At 38.3% G+C, this 18790-nt stretch overlaps 1 protein-coding gene across 2 annotated transcripts in view; it reads left to right on the top strand.

The window, feature by feature from the left end:
• The first annotated feature begins 4074 nt into the window (after nt 1–4074).
• The window catches only part of LOC124232961 (glutaredoxin domain-containing cysteine-rich protein 1), a 179795-nt gene continuing 165079 nt past the window's right edge, over nt 4075–18790 (top strand). For both annotated transcript variants that reach the window (XM_046649927.1, XM_046649926.1), the window contains exon 1: nt 4075–4507. In XM_046649927.1, the coding sequence (XP_046505883.1) occupies nt 4106–4507 (402 nt within the window). In that variant the 5' untranslated portion in view covers nt 4075–4105. The remainder of the gene's footprint in view (nt 4508–18790) is intronic.

The following is an 18790-nucleotide window of genomic DNA, read 5'->3' as shown; positions in this document are numbered from 1 at the left end:
CTGCTAAAATAAAGGGAATAAACTGGTACTGGCAACAAGTGGCAAATGGAGTAGTTAGAAGTTGCTCTATTGACATGAAGCAGCTGGGAACAAATTGTGAACAGAATGAGGGTGGAGAATGTTGAGAATAGTGTTGATGTCTTAAATTGGAGATGACTACAAATTTGGTTATTTCAAGGAAGAGGGATTCTATATGAGCTTAAGACACTGTACTGAACTCTAGCTATTTTGTTTAAGCATATGTTACCAACGGAAGGCATGGGCGTACTTTTATGTGTCTTTATATTTACTGTAGTGTCTGCTATGTCTTATCCTTGGGTGGCACTCAATAGATACTTGTAGAATACTCATTGCTTGAATGAAAGAAGAATTGCAAAGATTTATCCACTGAGAAGAACAGCTAAATTTTTATTTTAGCTTAAGATAGAAGTGTGAATTATGATTATCAAGGATATATTATATATCAAGATATAAAACTTCTCACACTAGCAGATACTTCCTCATACTTGTGGTGGGCTGCTGTCCAGTCTGGTGGACTTTCAGTTCATCCTTGAAAGAGAGATGACTCTTAGCTAGGCTCATTATTTAAAAATATTATATATGCATATATATGCATGTATATAGGTACATATATATATACACTATATATATTTTTAATATACATATTTAAAATATCACAAAATTTCTTGTCATTCTAGTGAATTTTTTCTATTCTTCAAATATATTTATTGACTGTGGTCTTGTATAACCATTGTCTTGCCTTATTAAGGCTAAAATTAGTTATCTATCCACATGGTATATATGCACACCATCACAGACATTGAATAATGTGTTCCAGATACTTTGCAAGCACAACTTCCTGAGGTAGATATTGTTATCTCGATACTACTGTTGGGAAAATTGAAGATTTGGGTGGTGAAAAGAAGAGTCTCACTTAGATATGCTGGAATTGGAACCAAGATTCCTTTGACTCCAAAATCTTGCTTGTGCTACAGTACACTGTTTCCAACTCAAAAGCCTAGAAAGGTGGAGCTGGGGTAGATTATGTGGGGAGCTCAGGACAGAGAAATAATTTGGACAAACACAAAGTTTTGATTTGTATTTTTAAAGATTGTCGCCTGAGCTAACATCTGTTGCCAGTCTTTTTTTTTTTTCTTTCTTCTTCTTCTCCCCAAAGCCCCCCAATACATAGTTGTATATGCTAGTTGTGAGTGCTTCTGGTTGTGCTATGTGGAATGCTGCTTCATCATTACTTGATGAGCGGTGCCGTGTCTGTGCCCAGGAGCTGAACCAGTGAAACCCCAGGCTGCTGAAGACGAGCATAGGAACCCAACCAATCGATTATGGGGCCAGCCCCTGATTTTTTTCTTGATTAAGCTAATATCCCTGCCCTTCCCACTCATTACTGTGTATTCTGAAAGATCTAGACGTTTGGATGTAAAATTTCGTTGTTATTTTTCTTCTGCCCCAATAAATATTTCCTCACTTAAGTTCTCTTGTTGTATACTTTGACTATATACTCTTATACTTTGCCGAGTTAAAGCCACTTTATATTGTCACTTAGATATAGTTGACATAGTGCTCTCTCTCTCCCTCTTTTCCTCCCCCGTTTCTTTTTTGGCATTATATAGAATTCTCTAATGTTTGATTGCCAATTTGATTAGCCATGTGGTAGAGATTCTCATATTTCTCCATCTTTCTCTTCAGTGAGAGTTCTATAGGAAGAAAATATTCAGAATGAAAATTATCAATAGTGGTCATGGGGCCAGCCCAGTGGCACAGCAGTTAAGTTCACACTTTCCGCTTTGGCGGCCCGGGGTTTGCTGGTTCGGATCCCTGGTGCTGATCTATGCACTGCTTGTCAAGCCATGCTGTGGCAGACATCCCACAAATAAAGTAGAGGAAGATGGGCACGGATGTTAGCCCTGGGCCAGTCTTCCTCAGCAAAAAACAGGAGGATTGACAGCAGATGTTAGCTCAGGGCTAATCTTCCTCAAAAAAAAAAAAAACACATAAAAAAAGAAAAAATAGTGGTCAAAGTTGGGAAAATATAACACCAATGAAACACTGCTTTTCAACTTGGCAAAGTAAAAAGTATTGAAAACTGGTAATTTTCAATGTTGGCATTAACAAGAGTACAGTAAAATAGTAACTCACATGCTAGTAGAAGTATAAATTATACAACTTTTCTCATAAGCAATTCACAGTTTGTATCAAAAGCTCTACATTTAAAAAAATTCTTGCCCCATTAACTTTACACAAAGGAATTTGTGCTAAAGAACTACTTAGATATATGTACACTGATTTATGAGCAAGAATATTCAGTACAGCATTTTTTTTACTAAATATTTTAAATAACTTTAACATCCAGTAATCCAGAAAGAGTAAAATAAAACATAGTATAGCTATTAGAAGGACTTTTAGTATATACGTTGAATTCATGTTTTTCAGAAATAAAGATATAAGAAATGACTCGCTATATAAATCTGAATGGAAAAACCAAGAAACTAAATAAGTGCAGTATGATTTTATATATGAGAGCACATTAGTCAAATTCTGTAATGATAGCTGCTCTAACAAACAGCCTTTAAACTTCAGTCTCCATTGCTTAACACAATACAGGCTTACTTTTGCTCATAGCATAGTCCATAGTCCAATTCAGGGTGGTGTTAGCTGTGAATTTCTCTGTGACTCTGACAAGCTCAGTATTTGGCTTCAACATTGCTGGGGTCTTCCAGATAGCAGGTGGGGAAGGAAGAGAAATAGCATGAACAAGGCACTGTCTCTGTCCCAACCACCTTAGTCCACAAACGATGCATGACTTTTGCTCACATCCCATCAGAAAACGCTAGGCACTTATTCCCTCTCCTCTTAAATGCAAGAGGCTGGGCAATGTAGTTCTGTGAGCATCAGAGCATCTCATCTTCATACAGACTGGAAGAAAATTCACAAAATTATTAATATCTCTAGTGATATTGTTTGTGACTTTTTTTCAATTTTGTGCTATTCTCTGAATTTTATAAAGTAAGTAAAAATTAAGTTCATAACCAGATAAAATTATAAACATTAAAAAACTTGACATGCATTGTGAGGGCCAGCTGCATATATGCTCCCTCTGGAGGTACAGACAGTTGGGGGTACTCCCTATAGTCTAAGTTTCAATATGGTCTTGTATCTTAAGAGGTTCTTCAAGTGTTTGCCAAAGTGACAGGAAATTCACAGGCACAGAGCAAGGAGGAAACTTCTCTATGCATGGGTGATTTGGATGGAGTATTTATCAGTGCTGATCACTTGGATTGCTTTGGCTGATCTGGCTGGCTTGGAGGATTTTCCATTCTTCCCTCATTGTTCCATATGTTTCCTTTCCAAAACCTTTCCCTCTGTGGAGGAGAACATTTTCCGCTAGCCGAAGTGGGAAAGCCACAAAGCCAAAGTTCTCTTTTGAGAGTCTGTTAAAAAGTTATTCTTTAGCAAAACTACTTGTACCTGAAGATGTAGATTGAAAATTCATCTTATACAATGTAGGTAAAGTGTAATTGATGCTTTAATAAGAACCAATATTGATAGCTTTATGCAGGGTTGTAGCATGCTCATTGCCCTTTATCAAGATTGCCCATTGAGAGAGAAAGACAGGAGAAACGAGCTATGTGAGAAGTCTGGGACCTCCCTTCCTACACAGTTGATTCCATATGTTATCTCTGGCCTCCACTCTGGACAATGAACTGTAAAGCTATTTCTGCTGCTAAGATCCTTTTCTCACTCACCATTGGCTTCAAAATTCGAGTCTTTCATTTCTTTGTTCTGTACTTATTTTCTGTTTCATTGCATGCCACTTTCTTGCACTTGTCCTGTTAAAGAATCCACCATGGCTAGTTAATATTTAAAGGCTGCGATCATTTTGCAGGTTTTAGTTTAAAGGTAACCATAGCACACACACACACATTCATTATTAATAGCACAGATGCACTGTAAGTTCTTGGGAATCTTCTTTCCTTTCAATGTTAGTTTCGTGACTGCTGCTGTCACTAGAATTAAGCTCTAATATTGCCATGTGGCAGGTGAACTAACGTAATAGCAAGGGAATCCAGAATTATGTGAACTGTTTATGGGGGTGGATGTGACCATGCTAAAAAGGGAGACGAAACCAGAAAATGACAGGCCACGGAAAGTCCGCTTTCGGATCGCGTCATCTCACAGCGGGCGAGTTCTGAAGGAGGTGTATGAAGATGGGCAACCGGCAGGCTCTCTGGATTCTGAATGTGCCAGTATCTGTGGCATAGATGGACTAAGTGAGTCTGAGGGACAGCAAAATGGCCACATAGGATCAGAAGGTGATGAGCATGAGAATGACGAGGATAACTTGCTGGTGTTAGCAAGGGCTGCCAGTGAGAAGGCATTTGGTACAAGAAGAGTCAACATTTTAAGCAAAAATGGTACAGTGAGAGGCGTCAAATACAAAGTGAGTGCTGGCCAAGCTCTATTTAACAATTTACCCAAAGTATTACAGGTAAGTCATTGCACTTTGCTCCTTTTGAAACTTGTTCCTAACTCACCATCTCAACACCAGTCTGTTCTCCGGTTTAAGGCAAGCCTCTCTTATTCATGACTCCTACATACTTCATGAGTCACTCCCCCATCTAAGATATTGTCTCAACATCCATCGATTAAAAATAAGGTCATTACACTAAGCAAACTAGATTGACTTCTCAAAGTCAAATTTCTAACATTTAAGTGGTCTTTTCTTCCAGTATGTAATGACTAAGACAATATGTCTATTTCTTAGCCAAGAAAAAGACAGACTGTAGTGGTCAGAGCATGTGAGCAAAACTTAGAAGTTAATTTCTGGTTTATCATCCTGAAGACACCAGTTTAGCATTAATCATCAACTGTATAATATTTAAACTGGAAAAATTGAGTGCTGTGTTCAGTGGAGTTGGATTCAGCTGGAATATTAGGAAGATACAAAGGCAACCTTTGACTTTCTCCCATTCCTGCGGAGGTTGCCTGTTTCCTCTGAGGTGCATTTCTCCATTCATTTGCCCTTAAGGACTTTACAGCAGCACTTGAAAAAGTTATTCCTCCATATATGTACAGACTGAAAGCCAGATCTTATAGTAAAAAATGAGCCCTTAAAATGTGATAGATTCTGCACAGTAATGTACAAATGTATAATTCAGGTGCTGGGGTCTTTGGCAATGATCTAATATTAAGACAAGTTTTTGAAATTGCCTGGAAGCATTGGTAAATTGATTTTCTGTTAAAAACAGACATCGTTAATTCAGGATTGGAATTCATAATCACTATCATTAAGGTAGCAAACCAATATTTTTCATTGTAATACCATTTTATATCTTTTTCAATGTAAATAAAATGATTTCTTGTGATGAAATTATTCAGTGCCTTGATGTTGTGTAAGGATGCCAGAGTGGTGGGGAGAAAGGATTTTAATCAGTTAGTTGACTATTTTTCATTTCAAAGGAAGTATTTGGAAAGATTGCATCATGAGGATTTAAAAAAGAAATTAAAGGGCAAAAGCAGTTAAGATCAAAGGTTCTTTTCATATGTAGAACTTACCAGTGAAGGATTTCACAGATTGGGCGCTTGGGGGTAGGGAGCCAAAAAATCAGAAACTGATGACTATGTTTGACTAGGTTGGTAACATTTGTATAGATTTCTCAAGATGTGACTATTAGGTTGAGAGAATCTCAGTGGCCTCTGTGTTTCATCTGATGCAGAAATTGTTATTGCCAAGGTGTAGACCGAGACTCTGTAACAGTTAAATTTAAAAATGTTTGCATTCATTGTGATTAATTTAGCTTGTCGTGATTTGAATTGCTTTATGACTTGCAGGGTTATTTACAAAACTGCTGTACTAATTTTAGTACTTTGATTTGAATTCGTTTGTTCAAATCTCTCCAAAAACTATCATTTATGAGTAAATACCTTAAATCTTCAAAGTCTACAAGAGAAGAGCTTTTCCTCCCTATGGCTTTATTCTGATAGTGCTATAAATTCACAAATAGGAGACAGAGGAAATTCCAAAGTCAGATTTTTGTACTAGATTAAGTTACAACATTTACTGGGTGTTTTTTCTATGCATAATTCCATCAGCCCTTTTTTGAGAAAAAAATCCAATGAAACTGTCATTTTCTAATAATTTAACCTCATTCCATTTACCCTCTGCTTTAAGAGGACAATAATGGTTACTAGTAAACGTTCCTCAAAGTTTTTGATATTTAAGCAGTTTTTTTTCCAGCTAGTCCTTCTTTCTTTACAATATAGGTAATCAGCCCATGGGAGATATTCACAAGTTTTGTCCATCATCATTAGTTTGATCATCATCATCATCATCATGGGAATATTCTCTGATCTCTCTAGGACAAAAGATAAGGTAAAGGAGCTCCTACCTTGGATCAGAGCTGCCAATTGACTATTCTAAGTGGCCTCCATTCACATCATTGTGTGAACAGCACCTCTTGGAGTTGTTCAATACAGTCTACCTAGCATTATGTTGAGAGCTGACTTGGATGCTTGCTACTTGCTAAGGGATGCGTGTGTCATAAAGGGTGACATATGTCTTAGGCATATGTCTTAGGATGACTAAGTAAGTTCCCATAGGCATCCCAGCATGCAGTAGTAGAGAAGCCCCAGGGGCTAAAAGCAGAAGTTACCATTCGATTACTCCTATACATGGGTATGGGACCAGATGTGAGTCTTCCCTGGATGTCTGTATATTTTTCATATCCCTTGGAAAGTAAGGAGCAAGCTTAATAAGATGTAACTAGAATGTAGCAATTTCTCTCAGGGAGGAAAAAATGGAGGGTTGTATCTTGGATATTTGATTAAGGTTCCAAAGCACAGCCAATCTTACTGAAGGAAGGAACTGTGACTGAAGAAACAGTCAGGTCTTTCTCCCTATTTTAAATTACAAAACCTTAAAGCACTCAACTTGAAACTTGAGAAGAAACCTTAAATATAAAGAAAAACTTTCAAAGACTCTGTAAATCACTTTGCTTCCTCTCTATTAGTTTCCCATTCTGTTATTCCTGTCTCATAAAGCATTGACATATGCCTTGCAAAAATTTCAACTGTGAAGAGAATAGTCATTGAAACTATTTGCTTCAAACATTTTTACTCCTTAGCACCGCTTATTTAGAAAGTTGTCTATAAAAGGGATAGTAGAATAAATTTCTATTTCATTTGTCAATTAATTTGCCCTACAGAATTCTGGGTAATTGAGGATGTTCAATATTAATCAAGGTTGTTAAGGGTCTTGATAAACCAGGAGGCAGAGAGAGAAAGATCACCTGGATGCTCAGGTGGACCGTGTAGAGAGTGGTTCCTTGGTTCCTTGGTGAATCACTCAAAGGCCTTGAGCTGGTCTACATTATGGCTCTTCAGATCCAGGTGCTTGACTTTTTCTTCTCTTCCAGAGGTGACAAGAATATAATGCTCAAGAGAGGCCAATTTGGAAATCTGAAAACCTAGAATTTAGTCATGGCCCGGAAATATGCATTTATTAGAAGCTGTTTAGGTTGTTCTTATATATATTAAAGTTTGAGAATTATTGACATAGACTGTAAAAGGGAAATTCATCTAGTTCCCTAGAGTTAATAAAAATCTTCCATAATGTTCTTATGTCTTCAGTATTTAACGAGGAAAATGAAGATGATATGTATTGATCTATGACTTTTGCTTCTGATTAGGTTAGATCACCAGGAGGGTCTTTCCTGAGCCAAAGATGGATCCTGACAGACATGTTTCCTGTTGGTATCCTAATGCGTCAATTAGTTGGTTTAGGAACAGGCCCAGAAATCCTACCAGTACACTCTGATGTTCGTGTTCTGTTTTAGTTCTCTTTAAGAAATTCTGTTGTAAGTAAGGCTATTTCTATCTAGGTAAATAATTTTACTCCTCATGACTTAAAAATTTTAGAAACGAATTATTATTTATTTAAAAAAATTATTCACTGTTATCTCATGCAAGACAAATTACAAAACCACTGTATAGCTCATGGCTTTCATCACCCAGTTTGCACGATTGGATTTGAGATACACCTTACTCTTAGCAGCAACATTATTTCCAAAGTCTCTTGGAGTGGGTCAATGATGCAGATAATTAAGATCATTAATTTTTTTCTAATTTATTCTTATGGGATTAAATTTCAGACGGTAGTCATTTCTTGACCTTATCTTCAACCTTTTAAGTTGAAGCTATTAGAATCTTCTAATGTAGTTTCCATAATTTTTATTTTCCCTCTTTCTACAAATTTAAAATTACTATATTAGAGAAAAATAGATTCAAAGAAGGAAAATGATTATAACACCTACTGTAATTTGGTGTCTCCTTTCTAAGGGCTCAAATATAACGTATAACCTCTGTCTATGTATGTACATGCGTGTCTCTGGTTAGTGTCTTTGTATTTATGAGCATTCTAACATTGCAACACAAATAAAATAATGTAAAAATAACGCATTTGCAGAACAATTTACATTATGTAAAATTTTTTAATATATATTGTTTAACTTAATTGTACCCCAAATTTTATGAAATAAGCAGGAAAATTATTATTATTCTTACTTTCAGATAACTGAGTGTCAGAGAAATCGATTGTCTGGATCAAAACTAATAATACAAGAACTCTGCTTTTTGCTGTTTTGGTTTTTAAAAGTAAAATGCTCTGTATAAAAATTCCCAATTTTAGCTTTCGAAATGCTATGATGACAAATACGGATATTTATAGGAGTAAATATATCGTGCTTTGATATAGTCTGGTCTTTTGAACTTCAACATTTGGTTAGCAGATTTTAAAGTTTGTCATTTATCCAATGTTTGATCTTCATCTAGAAAAGGTTTTTCTGCAGAGTTAAATAGCTTCTATTCAGTTTTAAATTGTACTTCTAAAATTTATCAAAACTTATAATTTCTATCACATTATTTGATTAAATTGCCACGAGATTGCAAAGGTTGAGACTGGAAGGGGATGATGTGGTTAACTCAAGGAAGGCCACTGCTCGATGTTGTTTATTAACTTCAGGATGGATGGTTATTAATAGAAGTTTCTGGCCATATTTATTATCTATCCATGGTTCACTGAATCTAGCTTTGGCAGTAGAATAATATTTCAGTGAAAACGAGGCAATACTTTTGATGACTGTTTGGTCCCAGTGGGTTTATTTGGGCCACTCCGGAAAAACAATAACAGTATGTACGGAATGCCAGGCATTGTTCTCAGTATTTATGTGCACTGACGTATTTATTCCTTATAGCAACACCATAAGGTAGTAACATTATTAATCAACTAATTATAATTTGAGTTTTTCTGTATATGAAATATTAAGTTGGAGGATTTATTTATGTAGTTTTTTACTGAGGTAACATTGGTTTATGACATTATATAGATTTCAGGTGTATATCACTATATTTCGATTTCTGTGTAGACTTTGAGATGGCAGCCAACTGTGAATCGCCGAGGCTAGGATGTGGATTTTTCCTAAGCAGAGGTATATTTCTGCCTCTTGCACGTCTGTCAGTGTTGTCTCTTGTTGTGGGTTTTTTAAAAATCTGGTTTCCAGATCTCTCTCAGAGGAAATTGTTTCACAGTTATTGATTTGTTGTGTCTGTGGGGGGAGTTGAGTTCAGAGTCCTCCTATACTGCCATCTTCCAAACTCTCCAAGTTGAAAGATTTAAAATCTCATTTATCCGGAGAAATTCTCATGTAACGTTCTATTAAAACAAGCATCCTAATGCAAATATTGCATTTTTAGCGATCAGCAAGTAGGCAAGAAACTCTAGGATTTTTGATACAATTACAAACAATGCAAGAAATTACATTAAGAAATTAAGTGACTTGTCATCTAAGAAGCAGAGGAAAGAAAGCACCAAAAATAAGTTGGTACTACTGATATATTATTTGTGTACGATTAAAGAATTGCAGACTGATAGCCCTTGGAGTCCTGTGACCACCTTCCACATGCCATCCCTTTGCTACTCTTTGACACAGCATTTGACACTAATACTAATTAGGACCTCAATACATGTTCTTACTTTGAGTTAATGAATTAAGTGATGTTCTCTTAGACAGTGGTTATTTTCCCCTTTTCAATCTCTTTTGGGTTTGGAGATTTACCATGCTGGATAGGAATGGAGTTTGCATGGTGAAGTGTTGGTAGCTTGCTCCATTCAACTCTTTCTGTTGTGGGTTATCTTCAATATTCATTCAATCATTCATTTAATAACCATTTACTGCATATCTATTATGCAGTAGGCATTATGCTAGATAACATGATGAATAAAGCCCAGTTTCTGCCTTCATGGAATATTCAGTAGTGTGTTGTGAATGATTGTGTAGAGGAATTCCTGGAAGAATTCAGATACGACACTTGACTTTGTTTCCCCTCTCCAGAGGCTCCTTTTCTGTTTTCTTTTTGGCCTAGCATAGTCTCTGCCAATCATTCTTCATTTCTCAAATGCTTATATTCTTTTCCATTTAGTCTTTCTCTTATTAGACCATGATTATATGGAATCCTTTTCTTCAGCATTTTTTGCTTGCTTTCTTGATTTAGTTCTGTGTCTAGGTCCCCAAACTGAAGAGTATTTTGTATAGTTAATGACTCTTATCTTGATCCTACAGGTCTCCAGAAGTCAGTAATGGTGACTCTGACCATGAGCGCTGACATATCCACATTCTGTGAATCCTATTAAAATTTTCTCTCTTTAATTCAATGAATATATAAATTGGAATATCTCTCATTCTCCCCTATTCATCAGAACCCCTGTATCATCATGACATTTTAATTTGTGGAAGCTTGTGTTTAATTGCTTGAAGCTTAACCCTATGAATCTGTCTGAATTCTGACTTTAGAACAACATGCTGAGCAATCCCACAGATTCCGCAAGATGACTTGAAACTGCTTAATGAACTCTTAATGGCAGCCTATGGTTACCACATAATTAGGGAATTAGCACCTGATGTTTCCAAACTTTATAAAAGCAATATAACAGTAGGACTAGACAAACATTCTTTGGGTGGCCTGCTCAAGCTTGCAGAGTTTCTGATAGTTTCTCTGAAACCCAGTATTTTGAATTTTGCATAAAAACAATAAAAACATTTACTAGTCTGTAAGTTACACACTTTAGAAATATATCAATCACTCAATCATTATCACCTGAAGGGAATTTAAGATTATAAACAGAATAAAATGTCATACAGAAAGTTTTGGTTAAAGGAATTTATTTATGTGCATAAATCTACTTAACGAAGATATAAGATCTCTTTGCTTAATTTTATTTTTCTAATAATTCGTTATCTCACCAATTGCTGACAAATTATTTGTGTCTCAGAACGTTTCATTAAGAGGAAAGAAATAGATCTACATTTTGTTCATGTTAAAAGAACAAATTATAGGCATATTCCTTATTTTATGGATTCTTAAACAATAAAATTAGTCCATGAAAGAATTAAGTTGCTTCGTTTCTGTATCTTATATGTAACTAATGGTATGGAATTAAAGATCTTTGTTATATGAAAACTCTGAAAGCTCGACTAGTCCACAAAGTGGCTAGAGCAGTGAAAGCCAAGGTATTGATCTGCAAGAGACAGTTTTCATTTGAAGAGAAGGCACTGGGGAATTATTCTCTAACAGGTCAGTGGAAAGAGAATCGGGAGAAAGAGTATCAAACCAGTGGAGACGAAATGAGAGTCTTCCTAGGAAGAGAAGAGTTGGGTGGCTATGACCATAGAGGAAGGTGGTGGGTCTAGAGATTGGGGGAGGGGGCTTCATGGATTAGAGCACAGTCAGCAGGAGAAACTGCGGGCAATGCTGCCCACGAGTGGCCCAGAAGCAGCCCATGCTGGCAGAGCACCTATCCTTCCCTGTGCATTACCTTTGGTGTGGAGCCAGGCTCACATATTCTTTCCTGGCTGTCTCATGAGCACCTTCCTTTGACAGCTATCAGCACATTGCTTGTGAACATCTGGCAGAAACGATGCCCTCTCATGCCCCAAGATTCTGCTGAACTCCTTCCAAATTGTCCTAAATAAATACTCCCCTTTTCAACGACACAGGACTCATGATTTTCCCCAGAAATAAAAAGCAGGGCCTTTGCCATTCAAATTAATCATGATGGTTATGTGAAACATAAAGCCTGCAATATCCATATTTACGAAGGACTGAATGATGACAATTACTCACTTACTGTATTAGTTTCCTGTTGTTGTTGAAACGAATTGCCACAAACTTAGTGGCTTAAAACAACAGAAATTTATCCCTTTACAGTTCTAGAGGTCAGAAATCTGAAAGGAGTCTTATGGGGCTAAAATCAAGGTTTCAACAGGACTATGTTTCTTCTGGAAGTTTTAGGGGAGAATATGTTCCTTGACTTTTCCAGCTTCTAGAGGCTGCACATTCCTTGGCTCATGGTCCTGCATCACTCTAACCTCTGTTTCCATTGTTGCATTTCTTCTAACCCTCCCACCTCCCTCTTTCCCTTATAAAGACTTTGGTGAATACATTGAGCCCACGGAGATAATCCAGGCTAATCTTTCTATCTCAAGATCCTTAATGTAATCGTGTCTCAAAATCCCTTTTGCCATTTAAGGTAACATATTCGCAGGTTGTGGGGATTAGGACATGGGCATTTTTGAGTGGCTAATAGTCTGCCTAGCACACCTGGCAGGTATGGTAAGCTTATTTTGTCTATGAGAAAACTAGGGCCTTGCAGTAGATAAATTATTGGATCCATTTTTCCATTTCCCTGTTAGGAGTATTATACATTGACACACTTTTTCCATGGCCCTTTTGAGGACAGGAGTGTACTTCTAAAGCCTTTGACTTTCATCCTGGCCACGTGATTCCCTTTGGATAATGGGTTGGTAGTAGGTGTGGCACATGTGGAGGCTTGAAATGTGCTTGCATGGTTGGGTTTTCCCTCTTGTACACCTTCCATCTCCAAAAGAAGGACAGGCTGCAGGAGGTTGACTGGTCCCAGAAGAGTGAGAGATGCAGAGAACAGGCCTGGACCCAACTGACAGTTTGAAGCCAAAGCCTGAATAGCTTAGCCTAGATCAGCCGATTGCTAGCCAACCCTCAGACTCATGAGTGGGCAATAAATGCTTAAGGTTGCATTCCAATCAGTTTGGGGTTGTTCATTAAGCAGCAGAAGAAAACTGCTTGAAGCTCACAGATATCAAGTACCTTGCTCAAAGTCACATGATGTTAAGTGATACAACTTCCAGAACATTTGACTCCAAATATTGGGCTCTTAGCCACTAAGCAACTAGTGTCCAAACAACCACTTATCAGATGCCTGAATTTTCTCTACAATATCCCTGCCAAGGCCTTATCAAGCCTTTGGTGGGGATTTTTAGGGACAAGAGATTTAGGGTCTTTGGCAGGACTGGGTGTCAAGTCTTCTCACCATCCTATGGATATTGACCTACTGAAACTGATCGTACTAGGATACAGTGAAGACAAAATGTCATCCAATTCTATGAATGCAGCTAAAGATTAAATTAATATTTTTGGTGGCCACATCACACTGTGTGATGTTGGCTTGTTGATTCATTTAAACATATTTTCTCAATCAAGAGATTCATGAGGTTAAAACTTTCAGTCCCATAAAACATCAATTTTTCATTTAATGTAGTAATATTTTGTTAGTTTCCTTTCTGCATATATGTACAGGGCTCTATATTCAACAAAATTTAATTTTATTGTGTTAGTCCAGGCTGTTAAAATCCTTTTGGTTCCGGTTTTGTATCTCACTGTACCTTAGTACCTTATTAAGTCAATGGAACAGTTTTGATCATGGCAAATTATCAGCATGGAATAATATCAAGTGAGTAAAAAAATGTATTTAAAGGAAATAAATATCCCTAATAAAGTGGCAAGTATATTTTAGTAAGTATTGGAAACCAATAAAGTTAAACTAGTGGTCTTATTCTAACACAGAAAGAGGAGGGAGGCAAATGATGTGTAAGTGGTTGTGACACAAAGTATGTCAGCCTCAGAGGACTCCATGGGTTTCCTCTTATTAGGTTCTTTAAGAACGATCCTTGTACATTACTCTTATAGTGACAGAAACTCTTCTTTAGGAAGGGCGTCATTTGTCCCCAAGGGGTCATGCATCCTAATCCCTACAATCCGAGAGCAATAACTGTGATCTCTGGGAAGCTGATAGCTTGTAGTCATGGCAAGAACATCGTATGTTGAGTCAATTGAATCGACACTCAGCAGTACTGGGCTTCTAGAGTCACGGAGCTTCATTCACGGTCAAAGGAAGCAGCAGGAGCCTGAAGGCTGAAGGTTTGTCTCTCTGAGTGCCTGGTGCTTTTAACTGCAAGTCGAATGCATACAGTTATGCACATTTTCAGTTAAAAGAAAGTATTAGAAATTCTATTACCAGGACAACACAAAGAAACTAACCATCCCTTACTGAGGGTACCACCTCTCTTTCTAACCACATAGAAAACTAAACAATGGAACTTGGGAACCCAGCTTCATAGAGTCTCTTAATCACAGCTGTCAGGACTTTTCCAGTAATGGTGGAATTTCCCTTTATGTATATCTATATGTCTATATCTATATTTATTTATTTTTTCCTTCTTCTTAGTTTCTGCTTATTTCAGCATCCTCCAAGGCCAGTGCTGCCTGCCTCAGTTACTCAGTTACAAGTCAGCCTTCTCAGGGAGTGTTTTTTATGTTTCTGTGAAAGATTTCTGGAGACAAAACTGTACCCCCAAAGAAGTGGCTTGATGGTGGGAGCTTATGAGAACTGAAGAAGAGTCAAAGCTTGTGTTGGAAATTGGGTAGCTGCCTGCTCAGCCTGCATAACAGCCCCTTCCTCTCTCATTCCCTTCTCTTCTTTCTGTTGGAGGTATAAATGTGAGGCACAACTGACCACTACAGAAAACATCATTTGACTTGATTTTTTCCACATCAGATTAAAAGTGACTCTCGGCTCCTATTTGTAAGGGAGTACAGGAAGTTCTATATTAGTTATCATTGGGACTCTTTTCCCTACTCATTGTCAAAACACTGCAGGTTTGCAAGGGGCCAGAAAACCTAGAGATGGTCCTGGTCTGTGCATCCTAGTAGCTCCATCTTTACGCTGCACTCCAGCCTGTGATGCTGCACCGATCCTGCAGGCAGCTCACGAGGCCCGTCACGCAAGTCCTCTCTCAGAATGTCCAATTTTACGTCTTCTGATTCTTGGAACTACCCAACTTCATCATTTTTATGTCCACGTTCTTGAAAACATAGCTCTATCAATTATTAACAGGGGCAAGACTCAAGTTTCTAAGAATCAAAGCCCCACTTTTCTTTGTGAGAGAAAGAAGAGACAAATACCATAATTCTCTAATAGTGTCTTAAACGACTTTACGTTCTTTTTCTCTCCATTAATGGGTAAGAGCACTATTCTCTGGAGGGAGATGACCTGGTTTTAGATACAGAGTCTGACATGTCCTGGGTGGGTGTTCTGGGGAAATTTACTGAACTCTTGTAAACCCCAGTTTCTTCATCAGTAAAGAAGGGATAATGACAGTATTTCCTATGAAACAAATGAACTATGGAGTATAAAGCATTTTGCACAATGCCTAGCACATTGTAAGTGCTCAATAAATACCATTATTATTTTTATTATCCATCCCTCAAGTGAACTGTGAATTTATTATTGCTAAGTACTCTGCTAGGCAATGAGCCTACGAAGATGAATAAAGTGTGGTTTCTATCCTCAGAGGAGCTGAATTCTTCCTTATGAGGAGGACAAACTCATAGTTACTGTTAAATGTGATAAGTACTCAGGAGTTTACTGGGGGACAGAGGCAGGACATCTGACCCAGTTCTGTAAATCTTATAGAGATCCTGTTCCCTACATGTAACGTCTTTTGAAACTAGGGCTATGTGGGAAGTCCTGGGCCACTCCTTAATGCAGTAAAAGTACTGCAGGCTTTATTGGTAGCACTCACTTCCCTTTGGGAAATCTCAGCTGCTGCCTCTAAACTTAGCTTAGCCTTTGCCACACACACCTGTTTTCCTGAGGCGGATTCCTCTGTTCAAGATCCTCTCTTGGCTCCAGCCCCTACCTGGCCCTTTGTTTTGGATTCTCTAGTTTTAAGCTCCTGTGGCTACTTGGCCACATGTTTGCCAGCCTGGCTCTGCTGCACTTGGCTCTATACCTGTGAGCTCAGCCAGCCACCCACGTGCCTTCTGTCTGAGCATTCCTCTACATCACCTGTCGTCCTGAAAGCCTGGCTTGCTCCTTCTGGGTAGACGTAGACTCTGTCTCTTCTTTAGTAATAGCCTGGATTGACTTGTTTTGCTTTCAACCCTAATCAGGGAATTATTTATGTCTACATGGGTTGTGCTTGGCTATAAGCTACAGAGTAGACTACTAGACATGGCTTAAAATACACAGACATTTATTATATCAATTAAGAAGAAATTCAGAAAAGGCTATTGCTGAGGTTGTTTGGTGGCCTGATAATCTGATCAACAACCCAGTTCCTGTTCTGCTTTGTCATCCTTAGCTTGTTTGTGATGTTCCATCATGGATTCAAGATGGCTGCCATAGCTTCAAGCCAGGCCAGAGTCCAAAACAGAAAGGGAGGGGGAGCACAAAAGAACATTCTTTGTAGGTGTGCCTCTTCTATCATAAAGGAAAAGAAAATTCCAGAAACTTCCCAGAAGCATTCTCTTACATATCATCCATGAGAATAGGGTCTTATGGCCATTCCCTGTTGTAACAGGAGGCTGGGTATGTGAGTATTTGGCATTGCTTCTATGGCAGAAGAGAGCATGAGCATGGGCTTGTAAACAGCTGTTGGATAAGTAAGCAGAAGTGCCTGCCACACCATTATCCAAGAACTTAGATAAGACAATTTTTATTTTATGCAATTGAACCCACATTGGATCATGCTACTTCAATTACAAAATCACATTATCAGTGATTATATTTCATATCTTGTATACGTTTATTTTGCCTGTCCTTGTTTTTTCCTGTCTTTACAGGTTCATTTCTTCCTAATTTTGTTTTCAGTATTCGTTCCTTTTGATTTCTGGGTACCATCCATATTTTCTCAGGCCTAGAGCTTTTTACCTGATGGGTTTAATTATTCTAACACTAGAACTTCAGAAACTTCAAGTGACATTAGGGATGGTAAACAATTTATTATTAACAAACAGCAGTAAAAGTGGAAGTGTATTAGTTATGTATTATATCTATAGTAGCGCACTAATTGTATAATTAAAAAAGGTGCATGCCACATTTGACTTAAACTGAGCAATCTAAAGCAGAAAAGAACTTCCCCCAAACAGTCCGTGTTGCTTCATTTTTTCCCTTCTGCTTGCCTACGTTAAATCAAAAACAAAATAAAATACAAAACCCAATGACCAGAGTCTCGGCAATCATCCCCACAGCTTCTTCTTTCACTTCTGGCCTCGGAAGCCAATCCCCTCAGGGGCTCCGCAGTTGGCGAGTGGAACTCATTTCACATTAGAGGAGAACAATGATGGAAAAGCTCTCCACATGCAGAGCAGGGCAGACCCTCTCTCAGCAAGCCTTTTAGCAATGCTGCGCCAGCTTTCCTGTTCAGTAGTCATAAACAAGCTTTTAAAAAATATTACTTAAAAGAACACTATTAGTATTAGTAGTAAGAGCAACCCTTTATTGAATGCCTACATGGGACAGAAATTATCTTAGGTACCTTTCTTACAATACTGTTTCTTTAATCCTTACAGCAAATTTGCAAGGTGGATATTAACTTATTTTACATGATATAAGCTGACAACAGCCCGATGTGATTTAAAGAACAATGAGAAAACATTTGTCTCCAAATATTTTGGCCTTTATTTCGATCTGCTGCCTGAAATTCTTTGTATTATTTTCTCTACTCCCCTACTCTAGAGATCTCCTTTGTCTTAAGTTGGGTTTGCTAGATGCAGAACCTGAGAGTGGATACTTGTGAAAGTGATTGAATAAGGGAGCGCTCTCAGAAGAAAGAGAGAGAAGGAAGCACATCAGGGTGGGGGAAGAAAGCCAAGCAAGGGAGTGATCTTGGCTAGAGACCAGCTTCAACCTGGACACTTGCAATACGAACTGTACCATGGATTGGTTCTCACCTTATAGCAACAGCCTGGGATTTTTTAAGCCTGTGTTAGTCTGTCATTGGCCGTTGGCTGTCCGTGTGTGTGTGTGTGTGTGTGTGTGTGTGTTTATGTCTCTCTGTGTCAAGGCGTCATCCATTCTGCTGAGACATTTATCCAGAGAAGGGAGAAGCTGTGAGTTTTTAGCAGCCAATGTTCACAATAGCTGGGGGTGGGTCAACCAGCATTGTGAAAGGAGTCTGGGAGCATCCACTACAGTCCACCTCTTGCACTGTTCAGATTTACTTGCTTCTCCCGTTAGATTTAGTCCATCCAGGCACAGCCTTGCCACAGTTAGTGGGGTCACTTGAAGCCCCACACCCTGGCAGGCTGTGAAACGATAACTGATGCTTATTTTCTGCTTCATTTACTGTCCACTGTAGACCCTCCTCCTTCTGGCTAGCACTTCTGCTCATCCAGGTGGCTTGCATGTTTAGGTGACTCATATCCTCAGTCCCCGTGGAGTCTGAGCCTCTGGCCACTATGCCCACATCAGGCAGTGTTGCTATACTTGCCCATTTACATTTAAAACCAAGTGAGGGGCCAGCCCCATGCCTGAGTGGTTAAGTTCACACGCTCTGCTTTGGTGGCCCAGGGTTCGCTAGTTGAGATCCTGGATGCAGACCTAGCACTGCTCATCAAA

Source organism: Equus quagga, unplaced genomic scaffold (assembly GCF_021613505.1).
Source record: "Equus quagga isolate Etosha38 unplaced genomic scaffold, UCLA_HA_Equagga_1.0 146_RagTag, whole genome shotgun sequence".
In the NCBI taxonomy this organism is placed as follows: Eukaryota; Metazoa; Chordata; class Mammalia; order Perissodactyla; family Equidae; genus Equus; species Equus quagga.
This window is presented reverse-complemented; position numbering and strand designations above follow the sequence as displayed.